This window comes from Lepidochelys olivacea (genome assembly GCF_965140295.1).
Source record: "Lepidochelys olivacea isolate rLepOli2 genome assembly, chromosome: 6".
In the NCBI taxonomy this organism is placed as follows: Eukaryota; Metazoa; Chordata; order Testudines; family Cheloniidae; genus Lepidochelys; species Lepidochelys olivacea.
This window is the reverse complement of record NC_140416.1, coordinates 31,117,352-31,145,310: the sequence shown is the minus strand read 5'-3', so window position 1 is coordinate 31,145,310 and position 27,959 is coordinate 31,117,352. Positions and strand designations below refer to the sequence as shown.

The window sequence follows — 27,959 nt, the reverse complement described above, 5'->3', positions numbered from 1 at the left end:
ATAATATTGATGCATTGCTTTCCATATTTAATGCTATTTATAAAGTAGTTTAATCTTGATCAACAAAACATGTATAAATATTTCAATTAGGGGAACCATATCTGTTTCATTTTCCATACATGTGTTCTATTGTTATACAATTAGCACCTCTGATCAGTTGGTATTAATAAAGGGAGATTTTCCCCTGTTCAGCTAATTGAATCGTAGTCATGATGTAGAACCTGGATTGCGAGTTCCTTTAAAATAGAGGAAATGGGAGAGGTTATGAGGGTTCCAACTGAGACATGAAGGAATTGTACATACACACTGGGTGCCTCCATTTTATTATCTTGTTAGCTGAAAAGATGGACAGATAAGAATGGCTCATTCCTCTCCATGTATATTCCACTGTTGATGTGCATGTGTCCCATGCATTCAAGTTCAGATTCTTTGGCCAGCAGAATCCATTGGAGCTGCACCCATGCCCCGAGTATCCTTCTGTCTCCCAGCTGAGGACATAAAGGGCAAAGTGTGACCCTAACTGTCCCTCAAATCCTTAACTAGTAAAAGATGCAGGTATTAAAAGATTCCATGGTAGCAGGAAGGGCAGATCATGGAATACATATGGACAACACATCTCAAAGAACTGTAGTTATTGAAAGGTAAGTAACAATTTATTCTATGAGTGCTCGTTCCTTCTCACCACCTGTGGCTACAAGCTGGAATTTGCAGTATCGGAGCATCTCACACATTGTGCAATCTACCCACTGTATTGTAAACAGATAACTACTTCACAATTTGTTAGCTGGTAAATCCGCAGAGGATAAGGGGAGAAAAGAGCACCAAGCCCACAAAGGAAAATGATCCAGGTCTCCTTTATCAGATCCTTCCTTGAGAAACCAGAAATCACCTCACATTTTCTTGGGAAAAGGTAGCTCGAGGCCCAGTGAGGGTTCCTTGGCACCCATCACTGTGCATCAAGACCAGGTTCCTCAGTACTTCAAAAAATTACCCATTACCAACCCGTTGTCCCTGAGTGCTCCAGTGCCAATAACCCCAGTACCAACATTGTCCATACACTTACCCATGGCTCCAGCATACTCAGTTCCAAAATCCTACCCAGCCTTAAGGGACCTTATGGTCTCCTCATTATTGGACTCACCATTATTATCAGCATAGAAGGTACTTCCTCTGCAACCAGCTGCTACCCCCATTCTGGTACTGTGCACATACAAATCAGAGTGCAGTCTGGTGATGCTCCCAGCATTCCATCTGAGACTGGTGCAACCCTGCAAAAGAAGCACTTCTTCTCTTTCCCAGGCTCTGAGACTAGCAGGGGGCATTACCAGTTCAGTCCCTGGGGTCTAGATATTCAGATCCATATGCTTCAGAGAGGGAGTCTAGGACTCATTATTATTGTTTCAGACATAGAGCTCTAAGAGGGATGCAACCTAGTCCAGGGATAGATAACCTTCTCCCCCACCTCACAAAGGGCTACAGCCAACCATGACTACAGAGCTGCTGACTGGACAGAGTGATCAGGGCTCTGATGGGGACTTGTTGGCAGAGGACCCACCCCATACAAGCGCCTATCTCATTGTTGTATCTGGATGAGGCTATGGTAGCCACATCTACCTCACTCCCAGATAACTTCAAAGCATTTCAAAACACAGAGTCAGCAAAAATTTACACCTCAAGACAGATACAAGAAATTCAGTTTATTTGGCTGCAAATATTATTCATCATCAAGGCTACAAATGAGAAGTACAAGTTACAATTGAGGATCTTCCATTTGAAGTATAGAAACTTTTTAATATAAAGATTAATGAGGCTTGTATGCTCTGTGAAAGGACTCTCAAGTGACACGGCAGTTCCTAAGAGTCTGTACTCATGCACCAAAGAGAAAGTTCTTTAAGCCTCAACCACATCAAAGGCAGCCAATACTGTCCTCATTATCAACAGCCTGAACCACCCAGGAAGCAACAGAAATGTAAGAAGAGGAAATCATGTGCCTCTACTACCATCTTCTCACTAGCCCTGCCCATCATCAAAGCAGCAGATTTGGCTCTTTGGTCGGAGGCAGTATACAGTTTCTCTTGGATTTCCCGCTTATATCCCCTCCATTTATTTTATTTTTGTGGGGTCTGGAACATCATTACAGACTGTTGGGTCATGCAAATCATAGAGGTGGACTACTCAATCCAATTCCAGACACTCCCCACCCACCACCTATTTTCCCCATCACTTTTCAGAGACCCATCTCATGACAGCATGCTACATCTGGAGGTGCAGTCACTTCTGAGGATAGGTCGACTCTGGTGCAGGAGATGTAATTTTGAGCTCAAGTATGTATACCCGTGCTAGCTCTTATGAAGGTAGCATTCCAAAAATAGTAGTGTAGCCATGATTGCACGGGCAGCAGGACAAGCCAACCGATACAAGTACCTGCTTAGAGTTTCAGACAGGATTGTACTCAGGGTGGCTAGCCCATCACACTGCTCATGTAGCCACAGCTACACTGCTATTTTAGTGTGCCAGCTTGGCACAGTTACCATAGATATATCTGTCTTAGCTGGCCATTATGCCTTCAGCTCCAGTGTAAACACACCCCAAATCTCAGAACGGTGGAAATAGTGTGTCCAGATTACAGAGGGTAATGGGGTTTATTCCCATTACTTTCTAATTCTCAAGAAGAAGAGTGGCTGGCACCTTATTCTGGACTTGAGACAATTGAACACCTTCATTCACAAGCTCAAGTTCAGGATGGTAACCCTGGCCTTGATCATTTCCATCCTACATCCACCTGACTGGTGTTCAGCTCTCAATCTCCAGGATGCTTATTTTCATATAGTAATTCATCCTACCCACAGAAAATATCTAAGGTTTTAGATAAGCAATTCCCACTACCAAAACAGGGTCCTATCATTCAGTCTATGGAGCATGGCAGCGGCATAGGTGCTGACTCCATGAGTGCTTCAGGGCTGTACCCACCGACAGCCTGCTCCCACCTCCTCCCCCTCAGCACTTCCCGTTCGCCGGCAACCTCGCCAATCAACTCCTCCTCCTCCCTCCCAGTGCCTCCCACCCACTGTGATCAGCTGTTCCACAGCGTGCAGAAGGTGCTTGGGGGGAGGAGTGGGGACAGGGCACACTCAGGAGAGGGGGCGGAACTGGGCAGGAAGAGGTGAGGCGAGGGCAAGATGGGGTTGGGGGTTTGGGTGAAGGAGTGGAGTTGTGGCAGAGCCTGGAGTGGAGCAGGGGTTGAACACCCCCGGGGCAAGGAGGAAGCCACCACCTGTGGCCAGCTATATTCACAAAGGCCCAGATTTTTAAAAGTATTTAGGCATTGGTCTGCTCAGCATTCCAATGCCTAAGTGACTTAGGAGCCTAAATTTCATTGAACATCAATGAGACTTAGGGTCTTAAGTGCCTAAATGAAACTTTTTTTGAAAATGAAACTTAGGTTTCTAAGTCAGGCGAATATTGCAATGCCTAAATACCTTTAGAAATCTGGGCCAACATTCCTAGTAGTAGTGACAGCTTATCTCAGGAAACAGAGTCTGGGTTCATCCATACTTTGAGGGCTTGCTCATTTGCAGGAAGTCTCAAGAACAGATGACTGACTCCATACAGCAAACTCTGCAACTTTTTGCTTCTTTAGGACTAAAAGTAAACAAAGAGATGTCCAGAAAGAAAAGGAGTACTAGTGGCATCTTAGAGACTAACCAATTTATTTGAGCATAAGCTTTCGTGAGCTACAGCTCACTTCATCGGATGCATTCAGTGGAAAATACAGTGAGGAGATTTATATATAGACACAGAACATGAAAAAATGGGTGTTATCATACACACTCTAAGGAGAATGATACTTAAGATGAGCTATTACCAGCAGGAGGGAAAGGGCAGAAAACCTTTTGTAGTGATAATCAAGGTGGGCCATTTCCAGCAGTTAACAGGAACATCTGAGAAGCAGTAAGGGGTGGGGGAAATAAACATGGGGAAATAGTTTTACTTTGTGTAATGACACATCCACTCCCAGTCTCTATTCAAGCCTAAGTTAATTGTATCCAGTTTGCAAATTAATTCCAATTCAGCAGTCTCTCGTTGGAGTCTGTTTTTGAAGTCTTTTTGTTCTAATATTGCAACCTTTAGGTCTGAAATCGAGTGACCAAAGAGATTGAAGTGTTCTCCAACTGGTTTATGAATATTATAATTCTTGACATCCGATTTGTGTCCATTTATTCTTTTACATAGAGACTGTCCGGTTTGACCAATGTACATGGCAGAGGGGCACTGCTGGCACATGATGGCATATATCACATTGGTAGATGTGCAGGTGAAAGAGCCTCTCATAGTGTGGCTGATGTGATTAGGCTCTATGATGGTGTCCCCTGAATAGATATGTGGACAGAGTTGGCAACGGGCTTTGTTGCTAGGATAGGTTCCTGGGTTAGTGGTTCTGTTGTGTGGTGTGTGGTTGCTGGTGAGTATTCACGTCAGGTTGGGGGGCTGTCTGTAGGCAAGGACTGGCCTGTCTCCCAAGATTTGTGAGAGTGATGGGTCATCCTTCAGGATAGGTTGTGGATCCTTAATGATGCGTTGGAGAGGTTTTAGTTGGGGGCTGAAGGTGATGGCTAGTGGCGTTCTGTTATTATCTTTGTTGGGCCTGTCCTGTAGTAGGTGACTTCTGGGTACTCTTCTGGCTCTGTCAATTTGTTTCTTCACTTCAGCAGGTGGGTATTGTAGTTGTAAGAATGTTTGATAGAGATCTTGTAGGTGTTTGCCTCTGTCGGAGGGGTTGGAGCAAATGCGGACCAATGGGAACAATACCCACCTGCTGAAGTGAAGAAACGAATAACAGAACGCCACTAGCCATCACCTTCAGCCCCCAACTAAAGCTCACAAAAGCTTATGCTCAAATAAATTGGTTAGTCTCTAAAGTGCCACTAGTACTCCTTTTCTTTCTGCAAATACAGACTAACACAGCTGCTACTCTGAAAAGAGATATCCGTATTAGTTCCTGTTCAAAGGATAGCATTTATAGGGGCAGTTGTGGACTCCACAACAGCAGTGACCTATCTGCCCCAAGAAAGATTCAAGCCATAGGCAATCTGGCCAACCACCTGCTAGCTCAACACGAGATATCTGTAAGAATTTGTCTGACTCCTAGGGCACATGGCCTCCTGCACATATCTAACTCAGCATGCCTATATTGCAGGTAAGGATGGTTAAAGTTGGTATATCAACCCAACAAACATCACTTGAATATGAGAATGCAGGTCCTGCCAGGACTCCTGCAATAGGTCCCTCTCCGTCATTGCCATCAAATACTCTGGTGACAGATATCTCCCCTGGTGGGAAAGGAAGCCCATTTAGACAACTTTCAACCATGGACTCCTCAAAAAACCCAGCTTCACATAAACATTTGAGAACTAAGGTTTGTTTAGCATGCACAGTTTTCCTCTCTGTTCTGAAGTGTCTAACAATTCAGATCATGGCAGATGAAGCCATACCAATGTATTACATAAACAAACCGGGGAGCAAGATCCACCCCTCTATGGGCAAGTCTACACTACAGTGCTACATTGGCATAGCTGCACCAAGGCCACTGCACCACTGTAGTGCGCCTGGTGAAGACGCGTTATGCTGACGGGAGAGAGCTCTCCTGTCGAGATAATTACTCCACCTTGTCGAGAAGTGGAACCTATGTTGGTGGGAGAGCGTCTCCTGCTGATACAGCACCGGTGTGGACAACATGAAACTTGCATCACTCGGGGATAGGAGGCGGTCTCTTTTTCACACCTCTGAGCGATGTAAGTTAGATCAACTTAAGCAGTGATGTAGACTTGCTCTATGTCAAGAAACAGCAAATCCATGGAATTACAAGATTACTCCAATAGCTTTACACTTATCAGGGTTGCAAAATATGCTGATGGATCACCTCAGCAGACAGTTGCCAGTGACCATGAGTGGTCAGTAAAGGATACTGTTATCCAAGACATATCTATCAGGTAGAGTCATCCAACCATAGACCTCTTTGCCACTAATGAAAGAAAAAGTGCCACAAGTTCTTGTCCAGAGGAGGGCAAAGTCAGAGATATCTGTCCAATGCATTCCTGGTCCTCTGGTTCTCAGGCCTCATATATGTTTATCCTCCAATTCCATTGATCCCAAGACTTCTCAGGAACTTCAGGCAAGACTTAGCTAGGATGATCATCATAACAACACGAGCATGGCAAAGGCAGTCCCAGTTCTCAGACCTAACGAATCTCTTCATTCAACTTCCAAGTCAGTTGCCTCTGCACCCAAATGTGGTATGCCAAAGCTGAGGACAGATTCTCCATCCAGATCCCTCTTTCTTGCACCTCATGGCATGAATGCTGGCTGGTTAACATAAGTAGAGCAAACCTGTTCAACTGAGATACAAAATAATCTTATCCGCAGTAAAAAGGACTCTGTGAGGCTTACCTGCTCAGTCAAGGAAAGAGATTCACTGTCTGGGCTCAACAATACCAGTTGTCTCCACTGAACACCCAGATAACCTTACATATTGGATTACCTTCTGCCCTTAAAGAGCGCTGAACTATCTCTGATCTCCCTGAGGATCCATTTAGCAGCCATCTCAGCAGTCCACCCTCCAACATAGACATTTGACATTTTCACACCCTACAGTAGCTAGATTCCTGAATGGCCTTATGCAGGTATATCCCTTTTTAAGTTGCAATAATATTTGCTAGAAGGGTAGGGGAGCTATCAGCTCTCATGTCCAGACCTTCATACACAGTTTTTCATAAAAACTGAGTCCCCTTGAGACCTAAACCAAAATTGTTCCTGAGGGTAGCCTGTGACTTTTATTTCAACCAAATAATACATCTGCCCATTTATGGAAAGGGAAGGCTCAGCTTCACACCCTAGATGTATGCAGAGCATTGTCCTTCTACATGACTAGGACTAAGCCATTTACGGTATCCCCCAGATTATTTGTAGTTTATGACGACAGGTCAGGCCGTTTCAATGCAGAGAAATTTCTAAATATATTGTGCTATGAAATAGCCAACTTAGACCCACTCCACAAGAGCTCAAGTCATGCAGCATAACTCACAGTAGAAGCATCAATATCTGATGTCCATTTCAGCTACCTAAACAATGATTGTCAGACAGCCCTCTAGATGTCCATTTCAGAAGGGTTGTCTGACAATCATTGTTTAGATAAGACTCCTAGCATCCACCTCCTGTGATCTAGGTCACTGCTTGCTAGTCACCAAAAGTAGAATATATATGTGGACAAGCACTCAAAGAAGAAGAAATGGTTGTTTATCTTACAGTAACTGTGGTTCTTTGATACAAGTTCTCCACGTATATTCCACAACCAGTCCTCCTTTTCTGCCACTGCATTGTCCTATAACATCTACACTGTGTTTTGGCGAAGGAACTGAGGGACATTCGGGTTGCCACACCCTTTATGCCCTCAGAGGGCAGGCCTGGCCACAATGGACACTGCTGGCCAAAAGAATCAGAACTCAAGAGTGTGGGGCGTATGCACCCTACCAGTGGCTTACATATGGACAACATATTTTGAAGAGGTACAGTTACTGTGGGGTAAGTAACTATTTATTTTCCTTGATCTGACATCTTTTATTGAGTCATATCCCACAGTCATGCACTGAAAATTGTAATTCCAGATCAGCACGCACCAGTTGCAGTGCTACGTTCAGTTCAGGAGGATAGTCTATAAAATGTAAAGTATTGGATTTGTGTTGGGGAAAACTCTGAAAATTTCCATGTGACACTGTAATATATTGGGCTTTGTTTCAAACAGGCATTAAAACCAAGTGTAAATATGTCCAGCCTGAAAACGTGGGATTACTATATGGAAGAGACCTTGGCCACAGGTCCTTCCTATGACTGGACCATGGTTACTGCAAAATGCAACACTTCAGAGGAAGCTGACCAAATGGATGGTTCATTTCGCCAGAGTAAGAGGAAAATAGTGTGGCCATGCTATGATGATGTTAGCAAAGTGCAACCTGATGCAATCACCAGCCTCTTAAATGTAAGTATAGGTGCAAATAAAGACAGAACACTGCCATTTAGTACACTTATCAAATTCATATCCATTCAAGGCATTGCCTTATATAGATGTGCTGTAAAAGTAAATATTAGGTAAAAATAATTGATTTAATCTCCAAAGAGATATGGGGTCAGAAAATCAGTCAATCATCTTACAAAAGGTTATGCTATTCTGAATGAATTCAAATCTGTAAATAGGTTTTAATACTTAGCTTTTTTACATGTGAACTGCAGCCAGTAATGAGGCAATTTAGGTATATCTTTTTATTCCTTAAAAGCAAGGCCTTAATACATTTTTTCACTTTCCTTTTTAAATAAAAAAGTAACTTGCATAATAGATTTTTTAACTATCTTTTCCCAGAGTTTTCAAAATTGTAATTTCATATTTTGCAAGGAATGTTATCTCATTTGGGGCAAACTGGATTCTTTCTGGATTGCAGCAGTACGTTTACTCTCCTGTTCTTGTCCCTTGTTCACCACATAGTTTAAAGCAAATGAAGTGTAAGGTGTCCAAATCTCTATGCCTAGCTTGTAGTCCATTAGTCCCAGCTTCTGTGTGTGTCTCCTCTTTACAGAATCTGGAGGCAGCTAAAATGTGGTGTTTAGCAACTATGTGTAGTAGGCCTCATCCCTTCCTTTTGGCTCCCAGAAGGTTGCCTCTAACAACATAGAAGACCCCTCAGAATTGGGCTCTACATAAAAACTTTTCAAATGATAACCAACAGATTGCCAGGCCCCTTGAGCAAATGGCCCAAACTCTTCTCTGTCTTTCCCCACCCCAGCACTGATAAGGAAGACAATACAAAAGGCAGAACAAGCAGAAGTAATAGGGTTGCCAACTTTCTAATCGCACAAAACCGAACACCCTTGCCCCACCTCTTGCCCTGTCCTGATGCCCCACCCCCTGATCGCTCCATCCCCCCCATCGCTCGCTCTCCCCCACCCTCACTCACTTTCAACAGGCTGGAGCAGGGGTTTGTGATGTGGGAAGGAGGTGAGGGCTTTGACTGGGGGGGTGCAGGCTCAGGATGAGGGGTGTGGGGTGCAGGAAGGGGCTCCTAACTGAAAGCTACCAAGAAAGGTTATATTCACAAATTTCACAACAAGAACATGTTATAAACAAATAAGTCTTTGTTTCGGTTCCTCCTTTTAATATACTTGAATATCATTTCTTATAAATCATGTTATGTAAATGTTGGCAATGTTTAATGCTAATGTCATAGCAATGGATTTGCTCTTTTTAAATAGTTTTATAAAATATATCCAATCCTTATCATTATCATATTTCTTTTATGGAAAGTGGAAATGGAATTTGTGTGTTCAAGATGCAACAGGCCTGAAATGTATATCCTCAGGAAAACACTTTTTTATTGATTTCAGGAAATCGAAAGACTGGAGAATAAATTAAATCAGAGCCCAGAAAGGTGGCAGCTCTTGTGGGAAAGGGTCACCGTGAATCTTAAAGATGAGACAAGACAAGACAATGTAAGTGGTGGAAGGGCCCAATTGACCACCATATTTGACATTGGGAAGGAATTTTCCTGCATGTCAGATTGGCAGAGACCTTCCAGGTTTTTTGTCTTCCTCTGAAAAATGGGGCATGGGTCATTTGCAGGTTTAAATTAGAGTAAATGATGGATTCTCTGTAACTTGAAATCTTTTAATCATGATTTAAGGACTTCAATAACTCAATGAGAAGTTCTGAGTCTAATCTATTACAGGAGTGGGCAGGCAACATTCTGTGGCCTGCAATGTGCAGTAAGTCAGACTAGATGATCATGATGGTCCGTTTTGGCCTTAAAGTCTATGAGTCTAATAATAATTCAATCTCAACTATATAGACTATCTGGGAGAGTGACAAAATCACTGTATTTGTTGGAATAAAGTATTGCTTTCTAAAAAACAGAATGTGTTGTTCTAACCCATGCTACTAGCTTTGCATTGCTGCATGTGGAAAAATATGTATTCCTATGACATTTAGTTCTTTTGGGTCTTGAAGTGGATTGATAAATATAGAGCAAGATAAGCATTGTAATAACACACAATGGTGTAAAATTAGATATTTATAAAGCTTCTTGGGGCCTGATCCTGCAAACATTTACACATGTGAGTAACTTTGCTTATGGGAGTAGTTCCTTGGACATCAATGGGATTATTCAGATGTGAAAATTCAGTTTTGGATCCATACATTATAATCAGGCCTTCAATACTCTGGGCCTAATCTTTTACAACAACTGGTTATTTACACTAGGTGAGGAACTGATCCTCTGTGTATTATACATTCCTGAGCACATTTTTAGGGTTTAGCAAATAATAAAAGCCAGGCCAAGCAGTGGCAAATATATTTTAGGTGGAAATGTTGAATATTTGGGTGGGAATACTGAATATAAATATAAATTGTAGATAGTTAAGCATATTATCCACCATACAAAATTTCATCTACTATAGGCCTACTTTTACTTTCAATCACTGCTTATATTTCATGTTGTGTAGCTGCTGTTCAAGAGCACAACAGAATCTGAAAATCAGGTTCTTTCTTTAGATAATGTTTAGCACATCACATTAGTATAACACTACAAAATCTTTCTCTGTAAAGATACTGTCCACCAGATTCTCAGTTTTGATTCTTAGATCTTTGGTGCAAGACGAATGGATCTCCCCCTGGTCCCAAAGTATTTCTCCCTGAGGGCAGCTAGAGCAGAAGAGAGCATAAGCCAGGCCCCCTATTTGACATCACACACGATACCCTGACTGGAATATTTATACCCTTCAGGGGACAGAAGAAAACATCCAGTAGGGGGCCTAGCTAATGCTCTACTCTGCTACTATTACTGCCCTCAGGGGAGTCAGTTCCTTAAGAGTTTCTGGCATTCTGCCCATCTTGCACGAAGAAGCTAAAACACAAAAGAGAGAATCCTGTCAGATCAGAGAGGCAGAATTACGTGTAAGCAATTTTCTTGTCTGAAAGTATTTACTTGGAGATTCAGCAAAAACAGTTAATTCTTTTAGAAAGCCAAATCTCTGAAAGCAAGTTCTTTATTTTAAATTATATTCAGAGTCGTCTCTAATGTGTGGTTTACGTGAGGTCAAAAAATTCAATAACAAAAAAGCTCCATACCTTTTGTGGTCATTTTTATCCTTACCAGGAATCCCAGGAATACAAACAAATGTTTTAGGAAATCTTCATTTTTCAAGTACTCAGCTTCTAGCTGCTGCTAGCACTGTGATCTAAGAATTAGTCAAAACACACCAAATAAAACTGAAGGATCTATTATATCAGGGTACAATGACCTTTAAATGTAGATTTATGTAAAACTAAGTTATATTTCTAAAATAATGCAATAATCAACACAATTTGCTGTGTTAAAACTTGCAGTCCAAACTAGTACTATGCAATTAAAATTTAAACATCAGCCTCTGAACTGTTCCGACCACTTTGAGTTACCACTGTGGAGAATGATTGGAAGGAACAAACAATAGATTCTCACTAATTTGGATTAATGACTGGGAAGCTCATTACCGACTTTTCCTAATTAGCACAATTTTTTTTAAAAGGTGATGGCATTATGAAATATAATGTGCTAATTTATTTTATATGGATAGTTTTTTTTTAATATTTCACAATATGGATGTATAAGTAAATGTTCTCTAGTATATTTAGTAAAAATGCAGAAGCCTTTCTGATGAGATGAACTACAGTTCTCTGCTATGAAAACATTACATTATGGACTGTGTGGAGGGAGTTGTGAGTTTTGTGGTTGGGGCTTTTTGTTTTGCTGTAATACTATTTATAATGTATTAATTCTGGCAGTTCTACTTCTTCAGCAGGTAGTCAGATTTTAGAAAATTTCTAAGTTCTAAACTTGGCTAAGCCTCTCGCTCAAACTTTGTCATTTATCTTCCTTTTTAGCCACGAAGACATCCTTCTGGCTCATCAGGGATAATGTCTACTAATCCACATTCCTATCAGAAGAGGTCTTTGCTGCATTTACCTGACAGTGGTCTGGGTGAAGAACAGAGTGCCAGCATCTCTCCCTCTAATGGAGTGGACAGACGAGCAACCACACTATACAATCAGTTCACATCGAAGAATGATGAGAATAGGTAAACTGACTAATTGCTGGGTATTACTGAAACTTCATTTTCAGTAGGGAAGTGATTTATAAGAATGCATCACTGTTGTGTGTCATACTCCAGGGAGTCAAACAGGTGATAGAATAACGATGAATGTAGTAGAATGGGGCATATATCTGCCCTAGAAGTAAAAAGTAGAATTTTCCTAGACATGGAAAACTCTGCTGCCTTTTTACTGTTTCTTACAAAGTTTTTAATTCTACTTAGTTACTTTTTTCGTTCTTCTATCTTAAAAAATATTTTGGGTGAATTAAGTGTTCGTACAAGTGAGGAGTTAATAGCAGTGCTGAGAATCAGGGATGAAGGGAGAAGATATCGCACAGACTTCCCCCTTAAGTCTGCTATCTCAGTCCTGACCTGGGCCTTCCTTGAGTGCGGACCTTTCTCCTCGTATCAAATTGTGTGACAATTTAGTCACATGGGTAAATGGGAACTAGGGTAAGATCATCAGGGTCATTTTTTTTGTGCCTTAATCCAGGATTTGAAACTAGTTGTCCAGAGGTGGTATGGTAATGCATTAGACTACTGTACTACCTAGACAATTGTTGAATAATTTAGCATTTGGTCATTAAGAAACTTTAGCCTGTAATGCACACAGTCAGAATTATCTTACTGTTAATACATAAAAACAAAACAAAGCATTTGAAATGAGGCAGCCGTAGTATCTTTAAGTCTGCTTCAGTGCCTGGACACAGTGGGAAATTATGGTGCTGATCAATGGGCCCACAGCTCTGAGCGATATATCTTCTAAGTCAGGCAACCTTTCAGAAGTGGTGTGCCGAGTCTTCATTTATTCACTTTAAATTAAGGTTTCGCGTGCCAGTAATACATTTTAATGTTTTTCAGAAGGTCTCTCTATAAGTCTATATATTATATAACTAAACTATTGTCGTATGTAAAGTAAACAAGGTTTTCAAAATATTTTAGAAGCTTCATTTAAAATTAAATTAAAATGCTGATATTACGCCGCCGGCCCACTCAGCCCGCTGCCGGCCTGGGGTTCCGTTCATCTAGGCCGGCAGCAGGCTGAGCGGGGCCGGCAGCCAGGACCCCGGTGGCAAGGGGCCGGCAGCCAGGACCCCGGTGGCAAGGGGCCGGCAGCCAGAACCCCAGACCAGCAGCGGGCTGAGCAGGCCGGCGGCCGGTACCCCAGACTGGCAGTGGGCTGAGTGGCTCAGCCCGCTGCCAGTCTGGGGTTCAGTCCGCCGGTTCCTGCCAGCCAGGATCCCGGCTGCTGGCTCCACTCAGCCCGCTGCCGGTCTGGGATCCCGGCCCTGCCCACATAGAGCGGGTACCTACCTTCTCCCTGGTTCGAGCCCATTCTCTTCCTCTGTCTCTGCACTGAGCACAGGGCCGGGGCTGAAGGAGCAGGTTGGGGTGCAGGGTCTGGCCAGGAGCTAGAATGAGGGAGGGGGCTCAGGGTTGGGGCAGGTTTGGGTGTGGAGTGCTTACCTGGGCAGCTCCCATTTGGTGCGAGGGATGCAGGAGCTCCCGTTTGGTGCTCAGGGTGGGGGTGGGAATATGGGGAGTGCAGAAGTCAGGGCAGGGGGCTGGGGGGTGTGAGGAGGGTGCAGGAGTCAGGGCATGGGGGGCTGGGTATGTGGAGGGGTGCTTGAGTCAGGGCAGAGGGCTGGGTGTGTGTGAGGGGGGTGCAGGAGTGTGGGCCAGGGTCATGGGGGTGCTCCCTGCCCAGTGTGGCTCACAGCAGGGGGCTGGAGGAGATATGCCCTGATTCCACCCCCCCTTCCCCGCCTCCTCCCCGGAGCAGCAAGCTCGCTGGAGCTCCACTTTTCCCCCTCCCTCGCAAGGGCCATCAGCTGATCGGAGGCAGGGAGGAAGAGGAGGAGGGGCAGGAACCCAGCATGCCGGCGGGGTTGGGGGGAACTTGCCTGCCCTGCAGTAGCAGCTGGCAGAACCAAGCTTCTTCACCCTGCCCCCCTCAGGGGTGTGGGGGACGGGGACGGAGACGAATGGGCCGGGGCGGGCAGGATTTTTAATGGCACGCTACTGCCTGCCAGGGTCCTGGCCCTGGCCCCGCTCAGCCCGCTGCCGGCCTGGGTTCGGTAGCGGCCTGAGTGGGGCCGGCAGCTGGGACCCGGCAGGCAGCAGCGTGCCATTAAAAATCAGCTCTCATGCCGTCTTTGGCACGCATGCCATAGGTTGCCGACCCCTGTTCTAAGTGTTTAAAGTTGATTTTTAATACTGTAGTAAAAGCAGTTCCTAAACAGTTATAGACCATTCTATGCCTTATGTGCCATGGTATGGAGGCTATGAAATCAACATGTACATACTAAACCTTTTTGGTGATACACATATGCTACTTCTGTTCAAGGTCTTTTGAAGGTACACTGTACAAAAGAGGAGCTTTGTTAAAAGGTTGGAAACCTCGCTGGTTTGTACTGGATGTGACAAAACACCAGGTAAAAATATTTTTAGCAAACTGGATTTTTTTGTGAATAACTTATTACAGTTTTACTTAATAAGCATATAGAAATAGTTTGACAAATAGTACAAGTAATCATAAAATAATAGAAATGTAGGGCTGGAAGGAACCATCATCAATGCCAACCCAAGGCCACTCTGAGGCAAGACAAGTATACCTAGGATCCCCCCGGACAGGGATTTGTCTAACTTGTTCTTAAAAACCTTCAGTGACAAGGGTTCCATAACCTCTCTTGATAACCTATTCCCGTCCTTAACTGACCTTATAGTTAGAAATTATTAGTAATGATTATTTGCAAATGCAGCTATACATAGTATTTCAATACAGATATCTATCTGTGTGACTGGTATACCTTATAGTCAATGTGAAGGTAATAATTGTTTTTTAAAACAGAGAACGATCTAGTGTATAATTCGAAAGAAAGTCCATGAACTGGTGGTAGTCTAGTATTTGTTGAGTGCAAACACTGTTTGTTGCTTTATACTTTACAGAGAAAAGACAGTCCCTGCGTCAAGGAGTTTGCCATTGAAAATGGCAGTATACTGGCCCACCCAGAAGCAATTTTATTAAAACTTGCTATCTTCAGAAGAGTATTAGCCTGTTGCTCAGTGTTGGGCATTAACGTAGCCTTTCTGTGTGAGACATGTGAACTCTTCAGCAGTCAAAGCAGTTTAAGAAACCGAACACTCTTTGAAATTAACAGTCCAAAAAGCCAGAAAGTATTGTCCAGCATGCAAGTAGAGATCTGAGGGATAATTTTGGAGTTAGGAGTAGGGTTGCCAACTTTCTAACCGCACAAAACCGAACACCCTAGGCCTGCCCCACCCCTTCCCTGAGGGCCCGCCCACTACATTCCCTCTCCCATGGTGGCTCGCTCTTCCCCACCCTCACTCACTTTCACCAGGCTGGAGCAGGGGGTTGGGGTGTGGGCTCCAGGATGGGGCCAGAAATGAGGGGTTCAGGATGCAGGAAGTTGGGGTATGGGAGGGGATGAGGGCTCCGGCTCGGGGTGCAGGCTCTGGGGTGGGTCTGAGGATGCGGGAGGCATTTGGCACGTGGGAGGGAGCTGCAGATTGAGGCAGGGGGTTGGGGTGTGAGAGGGGTGAGGGCTCTGGGCTGGAGCCAGGGATGAGGGGTTCATGGTGTGGGAGGGGTCTCTGAACTGGGGCAGGAGGTTGGGGTACAGGGAGGTGAGGGCTCTGGGCTGGGGATAAGGGGTTTGGGGTACTGGAGGGGGCTCCAGGTTTGGGAGGGCTCAGAGCTGGGGCAGGGGATTGGGCCTTGGGGTTGGAAAGCGGGCTTACCTCAGGTAGCTCCCAGTCAGCAGCGCAGCGGGGCGCAGGCAGGGTACCTGCCTGCCTGTCCTGGCTCCATGCTACACCCCAGAAGTGGCCAGCAGGTCCGTCTCCGAGGCAGGGTGGGGCATGAGGCTGGGAACCGGCCAACGGGAGTGCTGAGCTGGTGCTTAGGCAGCACACGGAGCCCATGGCTCCCCCGCCTAGGAGCCAGACCTGCCAGCCGCTTCCAGTGCGCCAGCAGCCCCCCAGTACAGGTAGGGACTAGCCTGCCTTAGCTCCGCAGCACCAGCGACCAGACTTTTAACGGAGCTGCCGGGGTCCCTTTTCAACTGGGTGTTCCGGTCGAAAACCAGACACCTGGTCGCTCTAGTTGAGAACAAAGTTAATTGAATCATCCCTGTCCAAACTGTAGTAGTCATTATACATTCCAAGCATTCATTTTATGACTCGTTCATTTGTTCCTGGAGCACTTCTCTTTCATATTTATTTTCATGAAGCCTATCCTATGCAGATAAATTGGAGTCCAGTATACATGGTAGATTTATCAATCCGGATTGCCCTAATACAAAGTTCCATTAACCTATTATCAATGTTTATAATGCAATAATCCACATATAACTTCACTGGAATTTTTTCGCCGAAATATCTTCAGATCGTGAGAACTAAGAGTGAAATCCTGGCCCCACTGAAGTGAATGGGAGTTTTGTCATTGATCTCAGTGAAGCCAAGATTTCCCCCACAAAGTTTATTTCTAAAGTCCTCTGAAATTCCAGTTTCTTTATATAATAGCCATTTCAGACAGACATATATGGGAGGAAACCTTTCGTCTGTCTTTACTGTTTTCAGTACATTGAGTAGCATGACCATTCATGTGTATACTAACAAATTAGTGCACAGGAGGTAAGCATAGAAAATCTGTTTACTGCTTTAAACATTGTACCCTGCTTGCAATGCACACCCAAATCAGTGATGGCACTTATGGCCTAATGAACTTTAAAGAATTTTGGTCATTATCACACAAGCCCTTACTCATGCGAATAGACGTTATTTACATAAATTGCCTCAGGGGTGCATAACTAAGGACTAGCTTTTAAATAGCCAGTAGGGCCTTGTCCACAGAAGAAAATTGTGATAGAAAATGCTAACTAACAGGTTTTAATTAACACAGTGTTAAACACTATTTTATCCTGAGTGTGAATAAGGATAGTCATCTTTAAAAATGTTAGTTAATTGTGATTAAAACTGGTGTCCCTCCATGCACAAGATGACAGATACTTTCTGGGAGAAAGTACAAGGTGTTCCTCTTTAATATTTTAATTGTTTCTGTAACATTATTCATGAATGGTAGACATATAAGCAATATGGGACAGGCAACAGAAGGAAACAGATCTGATTTGGAAGGACTCCATTTTCCCTTTCCTTTGTTAGAAGGGTTTGTCTTTACTTCTTGCATCCAGTGTGCAAGGGTGGGATGTTGTTTTTAATATGCAAATACCAGATTTTCTTTTGTGGAACTGTTAGAATACTGAAAGCAATTTAGTGGAGTGGTTATCATTGAAACCACAGTGTCTTTGTAGAAAAGCTGCATTAAACCACTAAATATAGTATAGGAAAATGTCAGTTTTATATGTAATCTATAATTACCTAAATTATACCTGAATTTTTGCTGATCACTTTCAATTTAAAATACAGGAAATAAAAACTTTTGTTAACTCTTTAGTGCAAAACATGTTAATTTCCAAGCAATGGATGGGGGAATATTGTGTCAGGAAAGCCTGAATCCTCACATCAGAGTCATTCTCTGGGGAAGCTTCACACTTGTCCCACAGTGCAAAGCTGCCATAAAGGCAGCAAATCTGGCCACTTGAGGATTCCCCCAATTTGGACAATCACAAGATGGTATACTGCTACTGTAGGAACTCCTTTGCCAATTCCAAAATTCCCAATATAAGCTGTCGCTTGGACATGCCTACTGCCTGGTGATGCCAGCTGTTACACTGTCCATTTGTAGTCATAAGCAGTTTGCTCAGTTTATAGCAGATCTCAGGCTTTTGCAAGTGGCTCCTCAGAACCAGCCTAACATCCAGAGCCCCACAATGAGGGCACACAGAGGAGACTTAAAAGCACTTATTGTTCACCCTCAAAACCCCAAAAGCTGTGCCAGGCACAGAAAGGATGAGCACAAGGATCTGGCCCCAAACAGTGCATTTGTCTACGTATTGGTTTATATATTGCATTTTGTTGGTTTGTTTTCCCTTTTGTGTTCTAGCTGAGATATTATGACTCTGGTGAGGACACAAGCTGTAAGGGACACATTGATCTTGCAGAAGTCGAAACAGTGATTCCTGCATCTCCAACAATTGGCGCACCGAAGCATGCTAGTGAAAAAGCATTTTTTGATGTAAGTATACTTATTCTTTGCTGGCCTTCATTAGAGATTTTTCTTCCTTTGTTGTGTTCTTCCTATCACAGCCATTTCTGCTGGATGGTCACTTGCGAGATTTCAAGTTAACTAACCAGTGATCCACACTCTCAACCCAGAGTGAAAATTCAGAACATTAGTATATTCAAGCAAAATGAAATGCTTCAGATATCAAAGCTTAAAAGAAAGTTTGCAACTTCCTCAGCTGTATCTTATACACTTTTATTTTCATCTTGCAGCTGAAGACAAGTAAACGTGTATATAATTTCTGTGCCCAAGATGCACAGAGCGCACAGCAATGGATGGATAGGATCCAGAGCTGTATTTCAGATGCATAACAGAGAATACCATTCCACTGCCAACTGCAGAAAAGAAATGCTTTCAGCACTTCATGTTACAAGAAGATACGTTCTGGAATGCTATTCCAGAACAAGCACCCTTCCTTTCATTTCAGTCATAAATACTTATTCTATGCTGAACCATCTTCTCTGTTTAAGTATTATAACGACTATACCTACTCCTTTTCTCCCGCTAGGAGGACTTTTCAAATTAGTAATCTGTTTAGCCTGAAATATAACTCTTTTCAATATGATTCCTAGCTAAATGAGCCTGCTGTACACACTGAAATATGCTACCATCTAATACTGTTTTTCTAATCAGAGTTGCATCAGAAAAACTGTTGAGCTTGAATTGTGGACATTTTTCCTCAAATAGTGTTCTGTTTTCACCTAGTTTTAATATTAAAACAAAATGGTCCAAATTTTCAAGCTAGTTGTGTATCTGGAAGAACATTTCTACAGTTTCTAAGAAAAGTTTAGGTTTGTGAATTTAGTGACATGCATAACAGATTGGCAGATGACACTTAATATTTTTAAAGACCAAAAAAAAGTTTTCTTCTCAAATCTACTAGCTGCTCTCTAACCTCTTGCTCTAAATAATGCTTCTGCAGTTTTACTGTTAACGTACGGTATTTCAAGTTCCCACTGTTTAGCTAAAGAATATGCTTTTGGGGGATTCTATTTCCCCATTATAATAGGATAATGGAAAGAAAACTGGCTGATAAGAAGAAGAAACTGGTCACAAATTAAGATGTTTATAGGAGAAAAATCTCTGAGTATGAAAAGTTGTATATGTTTGTTTATTTATGTTCTGTTCTGCTCACTGTAAAGTAAAAAACAACAAACACAATGATAAATGCACTAAACAATAAAGCAAACACTTGCACTGAAATCATTGAAATGCAGACATTTTGAGGGACAGAGGCAAGTTATTTATAGCACAACAATGCTAGCTAGATAACCTTTACAGATACTAAATATGTACATAATTTGATTTGATACTTTAAACACATAAATTGGAAGACTGTTTTAGATTTTTACATTTAGTAACATTGTGTTTGTTCATCTTAAAATCTTTGAGGAATATTTTTGGGTTATTTTTATATATAGCCCAAAATTACTAGAGGTTTTAATTGCTACAGTTTGACATGGAGTGGAGTCTTTAGATAAAAAACATTGTGAGGTTTTTTTAATGTTAATATGTTAAATATCCAACTAATATTTCAAAGAGTTTGTATATATGATTTGGTATTTTCTGATTTTTTTCCAGACATTCTGCTTATAATTGTTAATATCAGACTAACCTAACTGACTTCATTTATAGGATTTTCAATTATTAAATAGTTTTCCCCTTTTTTAAACCACTTTTCATTTTTTTGACTAAATAATATTCAATTTCACACTGCACACAGAATAGGAAATGCAGCTGTTTTAATACATATGGAATTTTTTTTAAAGGAATGAAGGATTTTTTTTAGCATTTTCAATTGATAAATCTCCACCTGTGAAAATGGTGTTTGCACATTTGTATTTTTCTGTGTATATGAAGTACTTTTATATGTACTTTGTAAAATACTGATCCCACTGTTTTTAAGGTTATTTGAAAATGTACACAACATCTTATTTTGTAACTAGGTTATTTTATGTATGTTACTTGACTTATGTATGCTAACCATCTTGTAATAAATACACATCTTTTTTAAAAAATCCTTCCTTTACTCTGAAAGATTATATCGGTATAGTGCAATATCCACAGAATAAAGATCTTATTATATCTTGTACCATAACACAAAATCCCAAATTATCTGGTATTAAAATGAGTGGGTTTTTGTGTATACTTGTCTATATTCCTATACAAAAAATGCACATTGAGAAACCTTAGCTAAAAGTTAAACATCAGTAATAATGCTATAAACTGAGGAAATTTGAATTTAAAGCAACAGTATCATCCATAATTCAGTCTCAATTTACATACCCTTTCCCAGAGACCAAACACATAATTATTGCACTTAGATATTAAATAATAGGTGTAAAGAAACCAGAACCTTCACTGCACAGTTTCTCAGCACAACTCTGCCATATGCCAAAGCCATACATCTTACTTACACAATTTTATATTTAAATGAACTAGTTTATAAGCAATTAAAAGGTCAATTGAAAATGTGCATCTGAATTTTGTCCTTGTTTACTGGCTGTGTATGTATTTGTGCAGGAGTTGGACTGAAAAGGAGTGTTATAGAGGTGAGCAGTCAGTGACTCTAGTTGGGTATTGTGAAGCTTGGGTGGTAAGGTTTGTAAATTGAGTTTGGTGTGGCTATTACGGTTTCTTAAAGTGTTGATCTCAGGTTTTAGCATCTGCATTGATGGAAAATGCACTTAACTCAAAAAATTCTAAATAAAACACTAAGTATAAATGTCAAAGTTTAATGTTGGATGTGGATAAAGGGGAGGGCATGAAGGGTGGTAGGCATGGGAGCGTAGAAGAGGCAGGGTCAATGGGTGTTGGTTGATGGGACAGTGGCCATGAGGTTGTTGGCCTCAGCAAGAGTCAAGAAAGAGAGGAGTTGGGGCTGAGGGCAGGGTAGATATGGTGGTGGTCATGAAGCATAAGATTTGGGAGGTATGGAGCTGGTAGAGGATAGCAACAGAGATGAGTAGGGAAAAGGGAGTGTTGAGCCAGAGTGACATAGGCTATGGAAGCCTCTCCCCACCGTGGGCAGAACTTCCCTTTGCAGAGGGAATCCCTGACTGTTCTGTGGGGACTCCCAGCACAGAGAAACCTACCCAGGCAGGAGGGGAGTTCACAGCACTTTCCTATGGAAGAGCACCTCCTCTGGCATACACCGTTAGTACTCCCCTGCTACGAACCGTAAGAACCCTGTCCATTGGAGAAGGGAGACATATTATCAAGGGTCATATTTAAAGTGCAGGGGGTAGCTTGCCCTCACTTCTTCTCTACTGACACCATCTCACATAACAAATGATAGGGTGACTTTCTTTTTGAAAAAAAGATGTTTAGAATATGTGAACATTGATACTTGAATGTCATATTACCAATGTCATATTTTGGTCCAATAAAAGATATTACCACATCCACCTTGTCTCTCTCATATTACTAACCTCTTCTTCATATTCAAAACACAATGGGGGTTGGAGGCTACGGTTATAGAAACCTTCAGTAATAAAAATAAGCAGTCCCATGTTATGGTACTTAAGAATTATAATCCATAATTGGAATCCCAAACTTCTGGGTCAGTACTTATGTAATAAAAATATAAACTACTATCAGATGCAGGGCCAGATGTTCAAAATCTGGCATCACAATCTGCACTCCTAATTGTTTGTGTCTGATACTTTAACAACACCACACAAATCTTGTGATTCTGTCCAAATATGGTTCTCTTGCCTTTTCCTCTTGCAATGTCTCTGGACTCTGTGTAAGTAACTGAGCCATCTCTCTCATTTTTCACATCCATGATCATCCAAATATTTGGCTGTTTATGATCACCCTGAGGTTGCTTTCAAGAATCAGGCTGCTCACATGGATGCATCAGTTCCCCAGATAATGCTAAAGTTCATGTTGAGTATCACTATGGCACCTGCTTTCTGGCTTGTTGCCGATGTGATGTTGGTTACTTCCAGAATTTTGGCCACTGTGTGAGCCAGAGTCTAACGTGATGTCCATGTTCTCATGCAGCACATTATTGTTTTGTTTGTGTGCTGCATTTCTTCCTTAATTCAACAGCCAAATGAAGACACTCCAAAGTAACAATTTCTTCTTCCTAATTCCTTTCTATGTTTGACTTTCCAAGATGGTAGAATATTGGTATACATGTGGCTTAAACAGGAATATGTCTTCATGTTTGATTTCAGACAGTACAGAAACCAATCACTCTCCTTTACTTTGGATGCTAGTCCTGGGCATGACGTTAAACTCTGCTGCCTTGAGGATACTTCTTGGTTGAAGAAGGGCTAAGGTATCTCACCCCAACAGAAAAGGCACTCACGCTGAAGCGATAAGCAGTTAGCAATTCTATTTAGGTTGCTCTCTGGCAGAAGCTATCACCTCTGTGTCACTGAACGTCCAGACTCGCCCTGGGCTTTGGATTCTGGCTCAGTGGTTTAAAGGGGGGGGATGTCAGATCTATGGCAGCTGCTCCTCCATAACTTTGCCTGGGCATATACACTGAAGATCTTGGCACGGTGGTTGCAGGGATCCAAGAAAGGCATAGGGGTAGGGGGCAGCTACTCTGTGTGCAGTAGAGAAGGATTTGGTGCTTTCATCCACATTTGCAGATTGAACAGGAAGTCATTGAAATGTTTTCCAGTAAATGAATGTGAAAGGAATAAAATGCAATTAAAAATGGAGCATTTCCCTTTAACATTAATTTTGTTACTGTTTTTCAGCAAACCATGGTTCTGCCTTCCCGCTATTTTACTTTCCCTCCTTCCTTCCCCACAGAGCCTTTGTTGTTTTTACTCCCCCACGTCCACAACCTCTCTGTCATAGCACTCATGTGCTTGCAATATAGTGTGATTCATGTCTATGTGTACTACTACACTGTAGTGGCCGACCACCAGAAAACAGAAGCCCTACTTACCACGGAAAGCTAAAGGCCTGTCCCTTTGGAGCTAATGGAACAAAGTTCTGACCTAGATGCCACATATCTGTGGTTTACCTGGCAACCACAATGTATATGCAGCCATTAATATGTGAAAACTATCACTGCAGCTGAGGGTCATGGCTCTCAACTGAATCCTATTGCTGCCACTCCTGGAAAAAAGGGGCTTTCTAAAGCAGTGAGAGACTCTCTCACCTTTGGTCTAAGTACACTGCCTCTACACGGTTCCCAAACCCTGATACATTAGGAGCAGAGGACTAAAGAGGAGATTGAAATACAGGTTCAGCCATGTGATAGGTCATTTAATCAAATGTTAGATCTCCACGCAGACCCCACAACTTGATATTTACACCATTAAGAACTGAAGTAATATTCCACATTTCTACCCACTGCATTAGTCTCACAAATGCTCTTTTGTTTTAACAGTTCCCTGACAGCACCTTGATCTTTGTTCCAAAATAATAATTGCTGACAGTTTCTAATCTGAAGTCGTGTTTTGTCCAGTCTCCTATTATAGTGCCTTCTTTTACTTGGAGCATATTGAAAGTGTTCTTGCATTGAAGGGAACAGGTGATACGTTCCTTGAGCTATTTTCCAGTCCCTGATCTTTGATGCCGATATTGTTTGTGTCCCCCCCAGGAGACATTTTCAGTTCCTTTCCTTTTGTCAGTTTAATAAAAAGTGACATTATAAAAACTGATGGCTACAGTATATCAGTTTGGCAAGAGATGAGATTTTATGGTATGCAGTTGTACTTGGCTATTCATCATGTGATGCTTTCAGTAGAATTCCCCCTTCCCACTCCACCAAAGAGCAGAAAGAACAGTCACAAATAAAGTAAGATTTATGTAAGACAAGACAACTATTCCAGATTGTATAATGGTACAGTAGAACCTCAGAGTTACTAACACCTTGGGAATGGAGGTTGTTCATAACTCTGAAATGTTTGTAACTCTAAACAAAACGTTATGGTTTTTCTTTCAAAAGTTTACAACTGAATATTGACTTAATACAGCTTTGAAACTTTTCAATGCAGAAGACAAATGCTGCTTTTAACCATCCTAATTTAAATGAAACATGCACAAACAGTTTTCTTACCTTGTCAAATCTGTTTTTAATTTTTCTCTTTATTTTTTTAGTAGTTTACATTTAACGCAGTACTGTATTTGCCTTCGGGAGCGATGGGGGAGTATCTGTTGCTGCATGCTTGCATACTTTCAGTTCCAAAGTAAGGTGTGTGGTTGACCGGTCAGGTCATAACTCTGAGGTTCTACTGTATTCTGCTTTGTTATTTAACAAATCTCTTTCTTGTTGTTCAACTCAATATTATCACAGCAAAACCTTTATTTAAAGCCCTCTTTTGTTAAGCCACTACCTTCCTTAAATGACCACCCCAACAGTATTCCCCAACATTTTTACTGTTCCAGAACCTGTATTGAGAGACCCCTTCTCCACCACAATTAAATCCCTCACACACCCCCGCCCCCGAGTTGATCCTGGATGCAGCATCACGCTTTTATAGGAAGACTGAACTGCTTTGGATTTCAACACTCATAAGGAACATACAGTTTATACACATTGATTCTGCAAACATTCACACCAGACATGCTAAACCTGTAAAAAAAAAAAAAAAAAAATGCAGAAATTGGGCTTGTGAGTTGGCTAGTTTTTGGCTTGTAGCTTTTTGCCTATTGTAACTTATTGCCTTTTTTTTTTTTTTTATTTGGGATCGGCTCCTGACAAGCAGGGGCAAGGTGGGGAGAGAGTCCGGGCATGTTTCAGTACCTCGAAAGCAGCTGACTTCCCTTCCTTATCTGAAATGTTTGATAAAATTTGTCAAAATTAACTTGACTTTAATCTTCCACTTCAGACTCCTGACTCAAATTAAAGCCTCCAGTCTCTGTCCTTTTGTGGTATGGGTATGCAGCAATGCCTGAAAACCTGGAAAATATCCCACCAAGAGATAATGCACCAGCGCCAAGAACAAACTGAAGAGTTAGTTATGGTATGTAAAAGTCATGTCATTGACCACTGTGTGCGTAATGTATATTAACAGTGTCAACATGGCCTAAAGGTCATGTAACAATCTCAAAATGTAACGTGCAGTTGCTACAGTAGTCAAACATTTGGTTTAACCCTGAAATAGCTTTCCCTTCCACTCACTCCCTTACTGATGGAAATACTTTTAAACTTTTGTTCATGTACTCAGGCTGTGATTGCCATGGAAAAATTAATTTTAAAAGGTATTCGACAACATCAGTGGCTATTTCAACTGTTAAACCCATATTTGATCAGCCATGTGGTCGCTAATATCAGACATGTTTCTGTTGGCATATGTTTAAAAAAAGCTATTTCCTATGATATTTAATGTATTTTAATCCACAGCATACATGTACTCAGATTTGTCATGTGAGTGGATTTTTCCATTTTTGCTACCAAAAATAAAGAGAATGAACACTGTCAATAAGGTAAACTATACCCTAGCAACTCGCCTGTAGACTACAAACAACAAAACTTTATTAACTGTTGTCAGAAAGGAGTCAGTTTGAAAATGTGCACTTCCTCTGTCCTAGGACATCAATCCTGTGCTCCCTCTGTGCTATTCAAACACTTCCTGAAAACACAATTCTTCTGCTAAGCTGTTCCATTTTTCCCCCTTTCCTCTCCTCCCCCAAGATGCGTACTTCATGGTGAAATGTCTTCCGGTGTTTAGTCTGTCTGAATTAGACTTATAAGATCCTTAAGGTAGGAACAATGTCTCCTTATTGGATTGTACAATGCCAGGAACACTTGATGACTTAAAAATAGTGATATGTATATATTTAATACATATAATCTGTCTCAGACAGTTTCTCTTCCAGCTATTGAAGCTTGCTACAGGGAAAACAATGATCATTCAATTTATCAGATGTGCTCCTGATTTTTACTGATGGGGGGGGGGGCTTTAATTTGTTGTGTTCTCACATACTGTGGTGATCCCAGTTATTCCAGATTAGAAACAGAGTTTCAATTCACTTTTTGTGTCTGTTTTTCTTCTTACCAACACTGGTAAGTGAAAGCGGACAGTGGAGATCAAAGGCAGATAGATTCATGTAGCCACTGACAGATTAAGCCTCAATCCTGATAATCAGCACCCAAACAGAACAATGAGTCAGTGCTGGCATGAAGCAGGTGTCAGAACAGCAAACCAGTGATTTTGAGCTGGCTCACCTCTTGGGAAGATGATCAAAGACTCCAGAGAAAAAGATAGCTTTTTCCCATCCACACATCTTGGAGTGGATTGGGAGGAAGAGTCTAACCAGATTTTGAGGAATTTGGTCCTGTTTAGCCTTAATTTCCCTGGATTGTAGGTGATGATGATTTCATGTGTACATGCTTCACTCTAACTACATAATCTTGTTACTGTAACCCTTCCTTCCCTTGTCTGCCCCTTGTTTTATGACCTTTACTTGTTTTGTAATGTCTGAATTTAGATTCTAAATTCTTTGGACTGTCTTGGCTTGTTTCTGCAAGGTGCCTGAACACTTTCAGAAGCTCAGACATAATAAAAGCTGAAGGGTAATATTCATTATTTTTTTTAAAAGTTTTGTGAAATGAGTGGCCAGCTCAAGCTGCAAATCGTAAGCGACACAAAGATCAGGGATGTTTGGATTAAGGGCTTTGGTTTGGTCTATTATAACGATAAGGGGCTATTTTGTAAAATTTGGATCTGAGCCTGGATTTCAAACACTCTGAGTTTGACATATTATCTCTATTAGGAACTAGATTAGCAGTATAGAGGAAAGAGGTTAACATGAAACCAACATAAAGTAGGCTAAACTCTGACCACTGAAAATATCATTGCTAATATTTCTGAGTGTATTTCAAGTTGAATGTCACAGTTCTTTATTGGACACAACCAAGTTATTTTCAGCTTCCAGAGGTGGGTACACTGTCAGCTTCTACTTTAATTTCCAAATTTGGAGCTATTTCCAAGATGCTACACACTTGTCTGTTATAGGAATCTCCCTTCCACTTTCTCAAAATGTAGGTCAGCTAGTATTATGTAATTGAACCCATATTCCAGGATAATGGATGCCTTAAGAATAAGTCTACCTGTAATAATAATGCCCTTCTCAATAGCGGTTTCACAAAGGGCTTTCTTGCACTTTCTTCCATGTTAGCTTGTGTGGGCCACTGTCAGGGACAGGCATACTGGGCTAGATGGGTGTGACCATTCTCACAGTACCTAGGACTGAGAGTCCCCTTGTTACCTCTTGCCTCTCTAGCAAGAGGTAGCTTTGCTCATGGTGGCTGAATGTTAGGTCCCTAACACCACCAGTCGGTTAGCCACTCAAACACTCTTCTCCGGCCTATCCCAGTCCGAGTCCCTTTAAAGCATTCCTTTGTGATATCTAGCCCCTGATACTGGCTGCTCACAGAAATCCCAGATCCTCTGCCCCCAAAGGAGCAGTGTACCCCAGGTTACTAGTTTTACCTTAAATCACTGCTCCTGTAAAATCACACAGCAATTGTGAGCACTTACAATAGAAGGTTTATTTAAGAAAGATTCTACAAAAAAAAAAAGAGAGAGAGTGGGGGGATCAAATGGTTACAATACAAAACAAAATCCTAAAATGTGTACTAGGACCTGCATTTTTATTAATAGTTACC

At 41.7% G+C, this 27,959-nt stretch overlaps 2 protein-coding genes and 1 long non-coding RNA gene across 9 annotated transcripts in view; 2 read left to right on the top strand and 1 right to left on the bottom strand.

The window, feature by feature from the left end:
- SBF2 (SET binding factor 2) overlaps nt 1-19,983 on the top strand; it is a 555,237-nt gene extending 535,254 nt beyond the window's left edge. For all 4 annotated transcript variants that reach the window (XM_084630065.1, XM_084630064.1, XM_084630063.1 and 1 more), the window contains 6 exons: nt 7,799-8,032; nt 9,430-9,534; nt 11,960-12,153; nt 14,516-14,603; nt 18,194-18,325; nt 18,586-19,983. In XM_084630065.1, coding sequence (XP_084486191.1) covers nt 7,799-8,032; nt 9,430-9,534; nt 11,960-12,153; nt 14,516-14,603; nt 18,194-18,325; nt 18,586-18,684 — 852 coding nt within the window. In that variant the 3' untranslated portion in view covers nt 18,685-19,983. The remainder of the gene's footprint in view (nt 1-7,798; nt 8,033-9,429; nt 9,535-11,959; nt 12,154-14,515; nt 14,604-18,193; nt 18,326-18,585) is intronic.
- Nucleotides 1-24,544, bottom strand: part of LOC311521651 — an 80,163-nt gene extending 55,619 nt beyond the window's left edge. For all 3 annotated transcript variants that reach the window (XR_014711944.1, XR_014711945.1, XR_014711946.1), the window contains exon 1: nt 24,405-24,544. This is a non-coding gene — a long non-coding RNA (uncharacterized lncRNA). The remainder of the gene's footprint in view (nt 1-24,404) is intronic.
- Nucleotides 24,108-27,959, top strand: part of LOC311521649 (uncharacterized protein) — a 144,954-nt gene continuing 141,102 nt past the window's right edge. For both annotated transcript variants that reach the window (XM_084630073.1, XM_084630072.1), the window contains exons 1-2: nt 24,108-24,143; nt 25,177-25,311. In XM_084630073.1, the coding sequence (XP_084486199.1) occupies nt 25,222-25,311 (90 nt within the window). In that variant the 5' untranslated portion in view covers nt 24,108-24,143; nt 25,177-25,221. The remainder of the gene's footprint in view (nt 24,144-25,176; nt 25,312-27,959) is intronic.